Source organism: Scyliorhinus torazame, chromosome 28, assembly GCF_047496885.1.
Source record: "Scyliorhinus torazame isolate Kashiwa2021f chromosome 28, sScyTor2.1, whole genome shotgun sequence".
Lineage (NCBI taxonomy): Eukaryota > Metazoa > Chordata > Chondrichthyes > Carcharhiniformes > Scyliorhinidae > Scyliorhinus > Scyliorhinus torazame.
Window position 1 is genome coordinate 32,213,788 of NC_092734.1, and position 16,151 is coordinate 32,229,938.

The window sequence follows — 16,151 nt, forward strand, 5'->3', positions numbered from 1 at the left end:
ATTGAAGGCTAGAGAGATTAAATAAAGAAGTAGAAGATTGTGCAAACCAAAAGGAGATGGTAAGGTGCAAGTTTCCCTCTGAACTGTGTGGCTGCACAGGGAACAAAAAGGGTGTGCAAGGAGTAACGTTCCTTTGAAGACACGCACATTGTTCTTAAAGTAACCGAGCAATGCAATGACCCGGCCTTGCACTGCAAATGGAATTTAAAGGGAACATTGGTAATGAAATCTGTAAAGAAATCAAAGGGGGTGCAAATGTCATTAGAAACAGCGACTGTCCGATAACAATGGGATATCAAAAGGTCAAAGCGGCTGAAATGAAAAGGAGCAACCATGGCAATAAATCTAGACGTAGTGATTCGGTGAGACTAAGCTTGGCTGACAAACCACCTGCCACCTGACCTCTTAGTACTCACTTCCAGCACTGTAGGAGTGGGCATGGTTCCTATCATTTCCCCTGCACACACCTGCTGGAAAAACTGTCAGGAGCAAACTGCTTCTGCTGCCCCGAAGTTTCCAGGAGGCATGGTACGTCAGGTTAGGTCTTGGACCCGATTGACTGATCCCTGAATTCTGGCGGTGAGTGATGCAGGGAGGAAACCATGCAATGAAAAACAAGTGGGCTAAAATGTGCACGTATAATGCTTCAACTACCCTTCCTAAAATCTCTTGCCACTGTCAGATGTTGGGGTTAGTGCTTTGGGCAGCCAGTCAGTGAGGTCTCTTGCAGGCTGATTTTTAGAAGAACCTAAGAAAGATCAAAGTCTTTGGGGAAATCTGTAGATTATCCTCGTGTCGGTTTTTGAGTAGAAATTAGATCACTGCCTTGAAAGCAATATACAATTGCTCCTGTCTATTCCATGTTTACCCATAGATGCCAAAATCAAAACCGATATTCTTCAGTTGATGAAATGCTTCATAATCCAGAGACTTGGCTTTAGGTCTTGCCCATGCAGGTAAAATTGCCTGAAATGGGACGTGGTGACACTAAGCACTGTGAGCATGGTAGCTGGAATATTATCCCGAGCGAATTACTGGATAGTAGATTTCTGTGGTTTTTGTTACTTTTGTAAAAACTGTTGATTCTGATAATGAGAGCTGCAGTTGCGTAGAATTATATTGACGGTTAATCAAATTTAAGCTTTTAACAGTGCTGGATTTTATTTCATAATAACATTTATTTTGGGGCGGCTGCAGACACACTGAACTTGTGTTAAAATTGGCACAAGTAACTACCAATGAGGAAGACCATCAGATGATTTCCTTTGTGAATCAGGGTTAGCACTGCTGCCTCACAGCACCAGGGACCCTGGTTCGGTTCCGCCCTTGGGTGACTTTGTGTGGAGTTTGCACTTTCTCCCTGTGTCTGCGTGGGTGTCCTCCCACAGTCCCAAAGAGGTACAGGTTAGGTGGATTGGCTATGCTAAATTGCCTCCTGGTGGTGTTATGGGGATAGGGTGGGGAATTAGGCCGAGGTAGGCTGCTCTTTCAGAGGGTAGGTGCAGACCCGATGGGACAAATGGCCTCCTTTGTACTGTAGGGATTCTTATGAATTGTGTGTTTTGACTTTCTTAAAAGGCCTTAAAACGAACATTCCCCCCCCCCCCAATTTCTTTCTTTCCTTTAGACTGTGGATTATGGCTCCACAGATAGCAGTTATCCTCTGCTGCCTTACAATACTATCACTGCATAGCTTTGTCTCTATCATCGTACTCTTCCTTGCCCTCATGTGCCTCCCTATTGGCCACTGTGCCTTTAGCCATCGAGGCCCGAAGTCCTGAGATATCTTCCCTAAACCTCTCTCAACCTCTCTAAACCTCTCGAATCTCTCTTTAAAACCTATCTCTTTGAACAAAGGTCTGGTTACCTATCCTATTATCCTCTTTGACTCTGTCATTTTTTGCCTCATTGTGCTTTTGGGAAATGCCTTGTGCTGCTTTGTTACTTTAAATGTGCTGTATAAATGCACGTTTAAATTGGTAGCGCATATGCTGTATTTAAACTGATGTTTTAGCAACAGTGCGAAGCTTGAAAGAAAAATATTCATATTTAAAATCTTCATTCAGAAGGTGCCTCATGTTTTACTGCACTCCATTGAGACATGAGGTAGAGCACAATGTATTGTGCCACTACTGGCTGGGCCACAGAAGACATTTTCATCAAATCCAGTTGCTGCTTAAGTTTTCTGTGTCTGCTGTCTAACCCTTTGAAACCTAACCCCTCGCCCAGCATGGAAGCTGATGGGTGGCGGGCGCATTGCTGTCTTGCTGCAGTTTCACACATATACATTTGAATTTTGACTCTGTCCAGCCAGTAATTCTGTTCCATTCCCTCCTTAGTGTCTGTACAGGAAAGTCTGGAGAGGAAGTTTGGCAAGCACGGTGGCACAATACCAGTTGTACCTACAGCAGAATTCCAAGCCAGAATAGCGGTGAGTTTTTTAGGCTATTCCTCTTCTCTCATGCTCTCCCTCCCTGACCCCCCTCCCCAATTCCTGTACCTCCAACTCTAACAGACAAATAAACTGATCTTTATTCTGCGATTAAACTCCGAAGAGTAAAGTGAAGCACAGAAAAATATTGTCAAAATGCCGAAGAATATAATCCTGGCACCGATCAGGATTTTGACACAGGAAGCGTATGAAAATGGGGCCTTGAAAGATCTTTGGTTTTGATACGTTAGGTTTTATATTTAATGTCTTGCGGATGATGGAAGTAGATGCATTGTTAAGGAGTAAAGCTGTTCTGAAACTAACCTTGTATTCAGAGATTCTTATCGTTGGCTTAGCAAAACCTGGGTGTAATAGCCAATTACAGATGCTGAAGGAAATTGGCTGCACCACCGCCCCCTGCTGGCCCTGGATCCCGGGAGGAGCCCAAGCAGATCCCACTTGTTGATGATCCTGACGGCAGGATCGAGGCAGGCCCTGGGTAGGTTGGTGGGCCAGTGTCGTCCGCCGCACTCAATGTGGTGGAGGATCAGGGCCTTGAGGGCAACTGTCCGAAGACTGTCAACCACCCAATGTCGGAGGTGGAGGGTGCGCATGAGGCTCTCTGCAGCGGGGTGCAGGACTCACTCGTGACTGACACTGTGTCGCAACCTCACCCCCTCTGGGGTACTCCCGGAATCTGTCACATCATAATTGAAGATTCTTCTATTTCTCTGCCTCCAGGCAGTGCCCTATTGGGGCCCCCCTCTACCAGTTCCCCCCTCCTTTCCTCTCCACCACCTCCTCTCTCCCTCCCCACCACCCCCTCTCTCCCTCCCCACCACCCCCTCTCTCCCTTCCGAACACCCTCCTTGCCCATCTCTCCCCACCACTCCCCTTCCTCCCCCTTCAGTTGGTACAGAGGCGAGGGTATCTGGTCTCTCCAGCGCAAAGTTTAGTGCTCGCACCGTTTGTTTTTGTACAACTGTATTGTTCACCGTTTTAATAGTCAGAATATCCTATGACCCCTCGTACGTCGGTACAGAGGGGAGGATACCCAGTTTCTCCAACGCAAAATTAGTGTATGTACCGTTTGGCCTTGTACAAATGAAATGGTTACTGTTTTAATAAAAAAATATGAGGAGAGTATTTGCTAAGCTAATCGCATACAGCTCCTTTCATCCCCTTTAATACTGATATTCTATGGGCAGCTACAGTGGTAGTGTGAGGAAAGCAGCGTATATAGGTAACCTACTGATTATGAATTTGAACTGCCTTGAATGAGTCGTGTCCGACACTATTTAACTGATGGCCCCATTATGTCATGTTTCAGTTATCCATCCCACATGAGTAGGAATTAATGCTTCTAGTTTTCTTATTTTGTTTTGGGCGCTGTGCACCTTGCTGTATAAGCTAGATCATAGTTTATTGGTAATTCCCTTTCCTCTTTAAGCTTTTATAGCTGAATATCGTGCAGAGAACAAAAAAAGGGTGTAGGCAAACTGCTTGAGTGATGGGAGCCGCCTTTATATGAGATGAAGACTGCCAAACGCCAATGGCACAATTTGGATGCATTTTTAAAACATCTGTCAGCTCATTCCAAAATAGGGTGTTTCCTTCAAAGTCGGGCAGTGAATGCTCCATTTATAGCGTAGGTACAATCTATGTAAACTAGGTGTGGTGTCTAGTTATGTAGTCGTTGCATTTACAGACAAAGATGTTTCCAGTCCATGAAATCTGACTTTTTTTATCCTTTCTTGGGACATGGGCACCGCTTGCACTTTTTTGCCCATGCCTAATTAGTCTTGAACTCTCGGGCAGTTAAGTGTCAACCGCATACCTGTGGGTTTGGAGTTACACACAGGTCAGGTGGGTAGATTTCCTTCCCTAATAGACATGAGTGAACCAGGTGGGTTTTTGCGAAAATCAATGATAGTTTCACGGTCATCATTACTGAAATCAGCTTTCAATTCCAGATTTTATGAATTGAATTGAATTCCGCCAGCTGCTGGAGTGATATTTGATCCCATGTCCCCAGAACATTAGTCGGGGCATCTGGATTTCTAGTCCAGTGACATTACCACTATGCCACCACTCCCTCCTAATTGGACAATTAGGGAGAATGTCTTTGCTCTAATGGCACAACCAAGATTGAGAGTTTGTGGTGGAAACAGGACAAATGCTGCCCTATCTGTCTATTCTGCATCATCAGCAAAGTAATGGAAGAAGTCATCAGCAGTGCTATCAAGCGGCACTTACTCAGCAATAACCTGCTCACGGACGCTCAGTTTTGGTTCCGTTAGTGTCACTCAGCTCCTGACCTCATTACAGCCTTGGTTCAAACTTAGACAAAAGAGCTGAATGGCAGAGGTGAGGTGAGAGTGACTGCCCTTGACATCAAGGCAGCGTTTGACCGAGTACGGCATCGAGGGGCCCTAGCTAAACTGGAGTCACTGGGAATCAGGGTGAAAACTCTCCGCTGGTTGGAGTCATACCTGGCCCATAGGATGATGGTTGTGGTGGTTGGAGGTCAATCATCTCAGCTCAAGTACATCACTGCAGGAGCTCCTCAGTGTAGTGTCCAAGGCCTAACCATCTGTAACTGCTTCATCAATGACCTCCCTTCCATCATGAGGTCAGAAGTGGGGAAGTTTGCGGATGACTGCATAATGTTCACGGGTCAGATAATGAAGCAGTCCATGTCCAAATGCACCAGGACCTGGACAATATTCAGGCTTGGGATGATAAGTGGCAAGTTACGTTCACGCCACACATGTGCCAGGCAATGACCATCTCCTGCAAGAGAGGATCTAACCATTGCCCCTTGACATTCACTGGCATTACCATCGCTGAATCCCCCACAATCAGCATCCTGGGGGCTACATTGATCAGAAACTGAACTGGATTAGCCATATTAATACTGTGGCTACCAGGGCAGATCAAAGGCTAGGCCAGGAATCCTACGGCGAGTAACTCACCCCCTGACCCCCCCCCACACAGCCTGTCCACCATTTAAGGCACGAGTCAGAAGTGTAATGGAATACTCTCCACTTGCCTGGATGAGTGTAGCTCCAACAACACTCGAAGCTCAATACCATGCAGGCCAAAGCAGCCCGCTTGATTGCTCCTCCTTCCCCAAACGTTCAAACTCTCCATCACCAACTAACAGTGGCAGCCGTCTGTACCATCTACAAGATGCACTGCAGTAACTCACAAAGGTTCTTCAGGCAGCACCTTCCAAGCACACGACCACTACTATCTAGAAGGACAAGAGCAGCAGATACCTGGGGACCCGACCACCTGAATGTTCCCCTTCAACTCCCTCACCACCCTAACTTGGAAATATACCGCCACTATCTCTGGGTAAAAATCCTGCAACTCCCTCCCTAACAGCACCTGAACGACTGCAGCGGTTCAAGAAGGCAACTGATCACCACCTTCTGAAGGGCAACTAGGGATAGGCAATAAATGCTGGCCTAGCCAGCGATGCCCACATCCTGTAAATGAATACTAAAAAACAAGTTTCAGGAACATCCCCGCAGGCCCCTACCCTGTAGCACTGCACATTGGTGCCACATAAAACCTCCTTTTTTTAAAAACAAAGTACATCCCTCCACCACAGAGACCCAAGATCAACTTGCATGTCTTTGCCAACATTGGCACTCTTCCCTGGGAATCGAGTGACACCGGACAGACTTGTTCCATGCTTTATCATGTTAATTTATTGAAATTTCTATCATGTGCCTCCACACTGCAATATGGTTGATCACATGTAATCTTAACTCTTATCTAACCAAGGGTGGCACAGTGGTGCAGTGGTTAGCACTGCAGCCTATGGCGCGGAGGTCCCCGTTTCGAATCCCGGCCCTGGGTCACTGTCCGTGTGGAGTTTGCACATTCTCCCCGTGTCTGCGTGGGTTTCACCCCCCAATCCAAAGATGTGCAGGGAGGTGGATTGGTCATGCGAAATTGCCCCTGAATTGGAAAAAAATAATTGGGTACTCTAACTTTATTTTTAAAAGGCTCTATCTATCCAACTTGGTTCTGTAAGAAATAACATTTCTTAACAGAAATCTATTCATCTCTCAGCTATTACATTTTCAGTTGACCTCCAGCCTCATCCATTCTTTTTGAGGAGCTCCAGATTTCCATATTCATTTGAGAAGAAGTGCTTTCTGACAGCATCCCTGAAGTCTAGCTCTAAATTTGACATTACACCCCTTGTTCTGAAACCTCCCACAGGAGGAGATTTTCTAACTTATCAAATCCTTTAATTATCTTCAACGCTTGAACCAAATCGGCTTTAATCTTTTGCACACAAGGGATTAAAAATCTAGTCAATCGAATCTGCCTTCGTAATTTAAAATATTAACTTTTTAGGTTTTGGAAGGTGAAGCGTGCAGTGACTAATGCTACTGTACAGTTCCACAAGCCCTTCCTTTCAATCATTAATACTACAAATGTGAGGTAATGCAACAAATGTGAGTTAATGCATTTTGGAAGGTCTAGTACAGGGAGGGAATATACAGTGAATGGTAGAACCCTCAAGAGTATTGACAGTCAGAGAGATCTAGGTGTACAGGTCACTGAAAGGGGCAACACAGGTGGAGAAGGTAGTCAAGAAGGCATACGGCATGCTTGCCTTCATTGGCCGGGGCATTGAGTATAAGAATTGGCAGGTCATGTTGCAGCTGTATAGAACTTAGTTAGGCCACACTTGGAGTATAGTGTTCAATTCTGGTCGCCACACTACCAGAAGGATATGGAGGTTTTAGAGAGGGTGCAGAAGAGATTTACCAGGATGTTGCCTGGTATGGAGGGCATTGGCTATGAGGAGTGGTTGAATAAACTTGGTTTGTTCTCACTGGAACGAAAGAGGTTGAGGGGCGACCTGATAGAGGTCTACAAATTTATGAGGGGCATAGACAGAGACTTTTCCCCAGGGTAGAGGGGTCAATTACTAGGGGGCATAGGTTTAAGGTGCGAGGGGCAAGGTTCAGAGGAGATGTACGAGGCAAGTTTTTTTTACACAGAGGGTAGTGGGTGCCTGGAACTCGCTGCCGGGGGGGTTGGTGGAAGCAGGGACGATAGTGACATTTCAGAGGCATCTTGACAAATACATGAATAGGATGGGAATAGAGGGATACGGACCCAGGAAGTGTAGAAGATCTTAGTTTCGACGGGCAGCATGGTCGACGCAGGCTTGGAGGGTCGAAGGGCCTGTTCCTGTGCTGTACATTTCTTTGTTCTTATTCTTTGTACAGTTCGAAAAAAGGAAAGTATATAATTGCATTAAAGCAGTTCAGAGAAGCTTCATTTGGCTCGTTCCTGGGATGAAGGTGTTATCTTGGAATTTTAGAATTTACAGTGCAGAAGGAGGGCATTCGGCCCATCGAGTCTGCACCGGCCCTTGAAAAGAGCACCCCACTTAAACCCACACATCCACCCCATCCAAGTAACCCCACCTAACTTTTTTTGGACACTAAAGGGCAATTTCACATGGCCAGTCCAACTAACCTGCACATCTTTGGACTGTGGGAGGAAACCGGAGCACCCGGAGAAAACCCACGCAGACTCGGGGAGAACGTTCAGACTCCACACACACAATGACCCAAGCCGGGAATCGAACTCTGGTCCCTGGCGCTGTGAGGCAGCAGTGCTAACCACATTCTACCGTGGCATTCCTCTTCTGTTGGGCAAGTTGGCTCTATACCCATTGGAGTTTATAAGCAATGAATGGTGATCTTATTTGAAACATATATGATTCTGAGGGGACTTTGACAGGGTGGATGCTGAGAGGATGTTTCCACCCATCGTGAAGTCCAGAACTAGGAGACACAGTTTAAAAATAAGGGGTCTGTCATTTAAGATTGACCTCTAAAGGTGGAATTCTCTTCCCCACAGAGCATCGGAGGCTGGGTCATTGAATATGTTCAACGCTGAGTTAGATTTTTGGTCAGCAAGGGAGTGGAGGGTTCTGGGGGGCTGGCAGAAAAATGAAGTTGAGGCCACAATCCGATCAGCCATGATCTTATCAAATGGTGGAGCAGACTTGAGGGGTTGAATGGCTTAGTCCTAATTCTTGTGCTCCTGTGCACATTATGGGTGTCTAATTCCAAACATCAAAAGTAGCAACAACATCTATTTATATAGCAACGTAATGTAGTAAAACGTCTCAAGGCATTTCATAGCAGTTATCAAACAAAACCTGGCACTGAGCCACATGGAGATTTCACAACAAATCAAAGCAAATGATCAAAAGCTTGCTCAAAGAGGTAAGTTTTAAGGAATGTTCTGAAGGAGAAAATAAAGGTGGAGAGGTTTAGGGAGGGAATTATAGAGCTTAGAGACCCAGCAGCTGACGATTTGTCTGCCATTGCTGGAGCGATTAAAATTGAGGATGCACAAGAGGCCAGAATTGGAGGGGTGCAGATATCTCGGAGGGTTGGGGGCTGGAAGAGGCTCCAGAAATAGAGCGGGATGAAGCTGTGGAGGAATTCGAAGAACAAAAGAATTTTAATGTCACCGTAGTGTTTAAAGAAGCTAAAATTGCTCAGCACAGGTGATGGGAGAATGATACTTGGTGTGAGTTGGGACACGGGCAGGGGAGCCTGTTGACCTCTGGTTCACAGCGAGTGGAAGATAGGCCGGCCAGGAGTGCATCAAATTGAAAAGTTAATAACTGAATGGTTTCAGCAGAGATGGAATCGAAGTTGGGCAATGCTACATAGTTGGAAATAGATTGTCTCCGTAATGGCATTGATATATGATCAGAAGCACATTTTGTACAAGTAATAGCCCCGAGGTTGTGAACGGTCTGGTCCAGCTTCAGATGGCTGTCAGGGAAAGGGATGGAGTAAATAGCTAAGGAACAGAAGTGGCAGAGTCTGAAGACGATGGCATTGGTCTTTCCAATACTTAGTTGGAGGATAGTCTGTTTGACATTCATGAGACACCGGAGGGGATAGTGTTGAGTTAGGGCTGGGTGCCATTGGTATACATTTTCTCCCGGTTTATCCATCCACTCTGTTTTCATGAGGTTAAGTCAGTGCACATCAATGTCTTGCTAGGTATCATGCTCCGTGGTTGAGCATGATTTTCACTCCACCGCTGGGAATCCTGTAAACCACTATTGGTCAAGGTCATGATTCAAACTTGTATTTTACATGCTGTTCAGCGTCACGCCATCACAAATGGTCTCTTCTTGATCCTGTGGCATTCAATGTGGCTTTCAAAATCGTAATTCATTCGGGAATAAACGCTCCGCACACTGTCTCCTTGAATAAAACGTGTTGTAACAAGAGTTGATCAGTCTCCTTGAGGAAAGGAAGAATTAGTTGCCTCGAGACCAGAGGAACTGGTAGATAGATCTCCATTATGGCAATAAGCAGGTTTTGAATGTTTCGTGCATGTTTTAGCCTGGCAGTCGGAGCATATCTGAAGAAACATCAGAAACATGTCAAAGCACATTTGCCCAGTTGGTTGCACTGAGTTGCAGAGATGATCATTTTAGCATGTGCCCTGCAGAGTTCAGCTCCCAGTCCGGTGTGCCAATTCTGCGCTCTTGAATTAGCTGCTGAATACTGGGTTAGGTTTCAAATCCAGTAATGTTCCGACACAACACGAGGCAAATACTTCAGTACATTCAATGGTGAATTCGCAAACTGTAATGCAGGAAAGTGCAATCCATCTGCATTGATCCATGAAACCTGAAGCCAGTATGAAAAGCATATGCCACTGTCCTTTCTGGGAGGTTGCCACGTAAAAAGCAATTTCTGCTCTGTCCAGCTGGCTTTGAATGCTTTCTCAGGATGTTTATCACATCCCTATTCTGCCTGTTAGGTTTCCTATGAGACCATTGTAATAATACTCTGCAATAACCCATGACAATGGCGCCATTCTCATTTGAAGAAAAGAGCTGGGAAATTGGCAGGTGTTTTGATGTTGACACTGGATATGAAATAAAGGCTTGTCGTTTGTTAATTTTCTCTGTGGCCCTTTTAGCCTGGTTTGAAAAATTACATTAAATACTACGTTAAATAGATTTAACTGAACAATGGGTTCTGTATTGGTTGAAGTGCTAATGAGCCTGCCTTTCTCTAATGATCCTGCATGACAGACTGCTCCACTTTTGGCTCTGGCTTTGGCACATCCTTAATGCTTCTTGTCATGAGTGCTGTTCACATGTTTTATTTCTGTCAGCAGTGATGGATGTTCCTTACAGGTGCACAAAGTGTGGCTTAAATAATGCATTGAGTGATATGTATTATATATATTTATTAAAAACTATGGTTCTGAGATGCATTGCTGAGCAGCAGAGACAGAAAGAGATATTCAGCCTCTCCCACAGGTAGCAGTATAGGGAGTACTGGGAGATCAGCTATTCTGGACTGCTCCCACTGTGCTCCTGATAATGACGATCGTGTTTGTCTGGCACTATCTTGAGTGATTAGATACAAACTTACGGTCTGGTACTTCCCTGTGTCTGATCTTTCAGTTCTACGTTTATTTTAATGCTTTTGCAACACTTGACGTGTTTGTACATAATGGGCTGGATTCTCCGAAATCGCGGCTGGCGCCGGGACAGAGAATCCATTTCGGCGCACAAAATCGGGACCGCCGCCGGTTCCCTGATTCTCCGGGCCCCGAAAAACGGCGTACACGGCGCCGCAAAGCACCTACCTGAGGCCATTGATGGAGGCCCGCCCTGCCATTCTCCGCCCCCGACTGGCCAAAGTCCCGATGGCGTGGATCTAATATGGTCCTGCCGGTTGGGATACTAGCGTGGTGGCTGCGGACTCAGTTCGCGGCCGCCCTGGTCGGGGGTGGGCCGACTGAAAGGCGGGGGGGGGGGGGGGGGTGCCATGTATGCAGCCGGGCAATATTCGGGCGGGCAGTCAGGGTCGGGCGCACTCGATCGGGGATCTATTTTTAGTGTCCTGTTCCGCAGTCTGAGTCTGCCATGGAGCACAGCGTGGCTGCTGGAGGCCACCGCCATGTGCATGCGTGGCCTCCGACCCGGAAGTGTGGGGGCCCGTATCTGCAGCAAAAGCTGCTAGATTTACACCGGGTCCCTGCTAGCCCCCTGCAGGGTTAGGAATATGTGGCCCTTGTCTGGCATCTGGATTGGAGAGGGGAAGGTGTCGGACATCTACCAAGAGCTGCAGGAGGCGGAGGAAGCCCCAGTGAAGGAACTGAAGGGCAAGTGGGAGGTGGAGCTGGGTGAGGGCCTGTGGGCTGATGCCCTAGGCAGGTAAATTCCTCCTCCTCATGTGCCAGGCGCAGCTTAATTCAGTTTAAGGTGGTACATCGGGCTCACGTGACGATGGCGAGAATTAGCAAGTTCTTCGGGGTGGAGGACAGCTGTGCGAGATGTTCAGGGAGTCCAGTGAACCATGTCCATATGTTATGGGCATGCCCGGCGCTCAAAGAATTCTGGCAGGGCTTTGCGAGGGCTATGTCCAGGATTTTGGACACGCGGGTGAAGCCGAGTCCAGAAATAGCGATCTTTGGGGTGTCAGAGGATCCGGGAGTGCAGGAAGCGGAAGAGGCCGAGGTTTTGGCCTTTGCCTCCCTGGTAGCCTGGAGACGGATCTTGTTAATGTGGAGAGACTCGAAACCCCCGAGTGTGGAGACCTGGGTTAGCGACATGGCTGGGTTTCTCAGCCTGGAGCGAATAAGGTTTGCCTTGAGAGGGTCCTTGCTGGGGTTCTCCCGGCGGTGGCAACCGTTCCTTGACTTTCTAGGTGAGCGTTAAAATATCAGCAGCAGCAGCAATCTTGGGGGGGGGGGGGGGGGGGGGGGGGGGGGGCTTAGATGGGGGAACTGTTTATTTAATGTATATTCTCTTTTTGCGTAATGATAACAGCCACCTAGTTTTGTTAAATATTTTCCGTTTATTTTTCTGTTATTAGTTATGTAAAGATTCTGTTTGAAAAAAGCTTTAATAAAAGCAAATTTAAAAAAAAAAAGGAATATGTGGTCCTTTCGCGCCAGTTTATCTGGTGTGACAGTCCACAGTTTTGGCGACGGCGTGGCCAAAAACAGAGAATCCAGCACAAGCTGTTTGCAGTGTTGATCGGAGATACGTTGCTTTGTAACAGGCTGAAGTAAACCGGTAGGACTTTAAGACTTTCCTCCAATATTTATAGTTAATTTAAAGCAACCTTTATGCTTTGCTTAAAAATGGAGATGCCATAAATGGTGGCATTAAAAGCCACACTTTGACATGTCACTTCTAATAGCTGTTTTTGTCGTAGATCCGTTCAAAGCAGCATCCCTTATAAAGGCGGTATTTCAAAATTAGTTTCCTTCTTATGCTTGTTACATTAAATTACATTTGGGTCACTTGACAAAATATTTTAAGTAGCTCTTCAGTGACCATAAATAATTAAATTTGCAGCTGTTACAGTTCATGTTATGTAAACTCGGGCAGTGCTTCCCAGGCTCTTTCCTGCTGTGCTCCCATTTGAATGCCTTTCACTTGGTGCAAATCTGGAGTGAAAATTGGGGTTATTGGGGGAAGAGAGAAATAGTTGTTGAGCTGTTGAGGGTGGAGGAGGATAGTTGTTGAGTAATTGCTGTGTCGCCGCTCGTGACTCCAATTGTTTGTCCAAAATTATGGATACGTGCACACACACATGACGAGCAAAAATTGCTTTCTTATGTTGATTATCACTTCCTGGCCGCCTGCTGCTGTTTACCTCTTCAAAAAAAGTTTCCAGTCCTAAAATAATGGGAAAGGAAAGTTCCCTGTTCTCCTCTAACCAGTAAATACAGATCAGAAAGGATGCGAGAACAGCCCATGGCAACTGACCAGTCAGCATTTCCCTCCTTTTGTACAGTTGCGGCCAAATAAAGCCCTGGTTAGACCACATCAGGAATACAGGCCGGGATTCTCCGACGGCGTGGGGCTGCCCCAAATTGGGAAACCCCATTGACCGGCTGGCGTAACGGAGAATCCCGCCAGCCGGTCGGGGCAGAAATGTGGCGCGGCGGGCAGAGAATCCCGGCCTGTACAGTTCTGGGCACTATACTTCAGTCAGAATATATTACCCTTGGAAGGAGTGGAGCCCATATCCCCCAGATTATTACCACAGCACCAAAGGCTAAATTAAGAGGAGAGATTGCGTAAACGAATCATGTATTCCCTGGATAGTATATCACCTGGGGAAATTTAGGAAACACTTCACAGAAATAAAAGAAGGGTAAGGGAGGATTTGATAGAGGTGTTCAAGATCACAAGGGGGCTGAACAGAGTAGATAGGGAGAGCACAGCGGGTTAAACAGCTGGCTTGTAATGCGGAACAATGCCAGCAGCGCGGGTTCAATTCCTGTACCGGCCTCGCTGAACAGGTGTTTTCACAGTAACTTCATTGAAGCCTACTTGTGACAATAAGTGATTATTATTATTATTATTAACTGTTCCTGTTTGTAAAATTATTGAGGGCGAGAGGGCACAGATTTCAAGTGCTTTGCAAAAGAAACTAATGTGATGTGAGCAAAACCTTTTTTGCACAGCCTGGAAGTGTAGTGGAGGCAAGTTCAATCCAGACATTCGAGGACATTAGGTGATTATTTATATAAAAGCAATGTGCAAGGGTACGGGGAAAAGGCAGGGGAATGACACCAAGTCAGAATGCTCATTAGGAGAACTAAGTGCTTACACGATGAACAATAGCACTTCCATGATCCAGAAGGGTGATACGAGTGTTGAACTATAAAGCAGTCAATGCTAGCTAATTAAATGAATAAATCAATGGATATTTGCTAGCCAAGAGTGTTGATGGGTATGGAGTAAGATACATTGCTTTGTAATGGATGAAGTAAAATACAGATGAACCAAGATCTCATTGAGTGATGAAACAGGTTTGTGGAACTGATACCTATGTTTCTGTGGGAAACCACTTGACCTTTGCGTGGCGCCTTTGGTAGCAAAGTAGCTCAGCTCAGTGACTGTCCATCTGAGGAGTCAACCTCAGTGACAATTCATCTTTTAGTAGATGTACACAGCAGGTGTATTGTATGTCTCGAGTTCTTTTGGAGTCTAGCATTCACTTATTTTTGCTGAAATCATTTCCAAGAGCAGATGGCTCATTGAAAAGTCTGCAGTTTGTTCTCAGGTTAACTGCAAGCCAGTTCCTTCCTTGCTAAGTCAACATAGAACTAGCTACAGTCACAGAAGCTCCACGTCGAAACTTGCTCGACATTCCTGAAGCTCTGACTAGCTGGAAACTGAGTGAATACAAACCTTTGCCTTCATGTTGGCCACATCCTCAGCCATACAGAGTGAAAACATTGAATGCACCGGCAATGAATCTTTGAGCTGTGGTTTTTTTACCTTGTGCACTACAGCAGAGCTTTCATCCTGTTGGATGATTATTTGCAATCCTTTCCTTAAGGGAAGCTTGTAGACCTGCAGTAATGTATGGCTTTTGTGCCTCCTGGATATTGTTGTGGGAAAGTATCAAGTAGAGCTCAAGGAGGAGGAAGGTATTGAGCTATCATTAATTTATAAATAAAACCCAAAATCACCTTGGTCGAAAATGCTAACAAATCGTGATCTTGGAACTGAGAGAATCCAAATAATGTCGTCAAAATCCAGGTTTGTTTCTTCGCAACATTTCATTGCATTCTTGCTCGTGAGCACTTAAAATAAGTAATTTTCTTTGAAACGTTTAAAAAAAAAATTTTTTGAATGTAACTAGCATGAAAGCAATGATCAAATTGCTGTACATTAAAATGAGTAAAATCTGGGAATAGGAGAAGGGACCAAACCCCGAACCGCATTCTTTAAGGTGATGTAAAACCTGAGCTCCAGAGAATAGGCTTAAGAGTAAGGTTATCTCCAAGGCTAGACTGTTCCCCAGGAAGTTCTTGTCTGCCTTCTGGTGCCTTACTTAGAGAGACACTGGAGGGAACGTAGACACAGGGGCTCAGTCTGAGAAAGTGGCCAACACCCGTTCCAAGGATAACTTATTCCCTCCAACAACAATATCCTAATTCATTTTGCCAGATTGCATGTTCCACTGAGCTTCTGATATATTTTCACACGCTGCTGCTATTTTTTTGTAGATTAACATACCCCTCTCTCTCTCTCTCCACAGGGTGCCTCTGAGAAGGACATTGTCCACTCTGGTCTTGCATATACCATGGAACGTTCAGCGAAGGTACGCAGATAGGACGATATGTTGTGCAAAGGGATATAGAATAGCCTATTTGGGAAGCTGTACAATCATTCCACTCATTTCTGTGATGCCATAAGAGGTTTAAAGTACCAATATTATCTTGTGAAGCATGAAATTTTGTGAGATTTTAATTCCACCTCTACTCCGCATGTCCACATGACCTTGTGTTCCATACCTGATTTAGAAAGTACCCTGCATTTATATAGTGTCTTTCATTTCCTCAAGGCATCCCAAAGACTTCACAGTTTTTTGTTTTTTTTATTAAATATTTTATTGAAAATTTTTGGTCAACCAACACAGTACATTGTGCATCCTTTACACAATATTATAACAACACAAATAACAATGACCTATTTTATAAACAAAAAATGAATAAATAATAAATAACAAAAATGAAAACTAGCCCTAATTGGCAACTGCCTTGTCACAAGTAACACTCTCCAAAAATATAATTTAACAGTCCAATATATAATTATCTGGAGCAACGACCTATACATACTATACAGTATATATTAACAACCCTGAGAGTCCTTCTG

The 16,151-nt window shown here is 45.3% G+C and overlaps 1 protein-coding gene across 1 annotated transcript in view; it reads left to right on the top strand.

Moving 5' to 3' along the window:
* The window catches only part of LOC140403666 (glutamate dehydrogenase 1, mitochondrial-like), a 138,522-nt gene extending 122,899 nt beyond the window's left edge, over nucleotides 1-15,623 (top strand). The window contains exons 11-12 of the mRNA XM_072491826.1: nucleotides 2,340-2,431; nucleotides 15,535-15,623. Coding sequence (XP_072347927.1) covers nucleotides 2,340-2,431; nucleotides 15,535-15,609 — 167 coding nt within the window. The 3' untranslated portion in view covers nucleotides 15,610-15,623. The remainder of the gene's footprint in view (nucleotides 1-2,339; nucleotides 2,432-15,534) is intronic.
* Nucleotides 15,624-16,151: the final 528 nt, after the last annotated feature.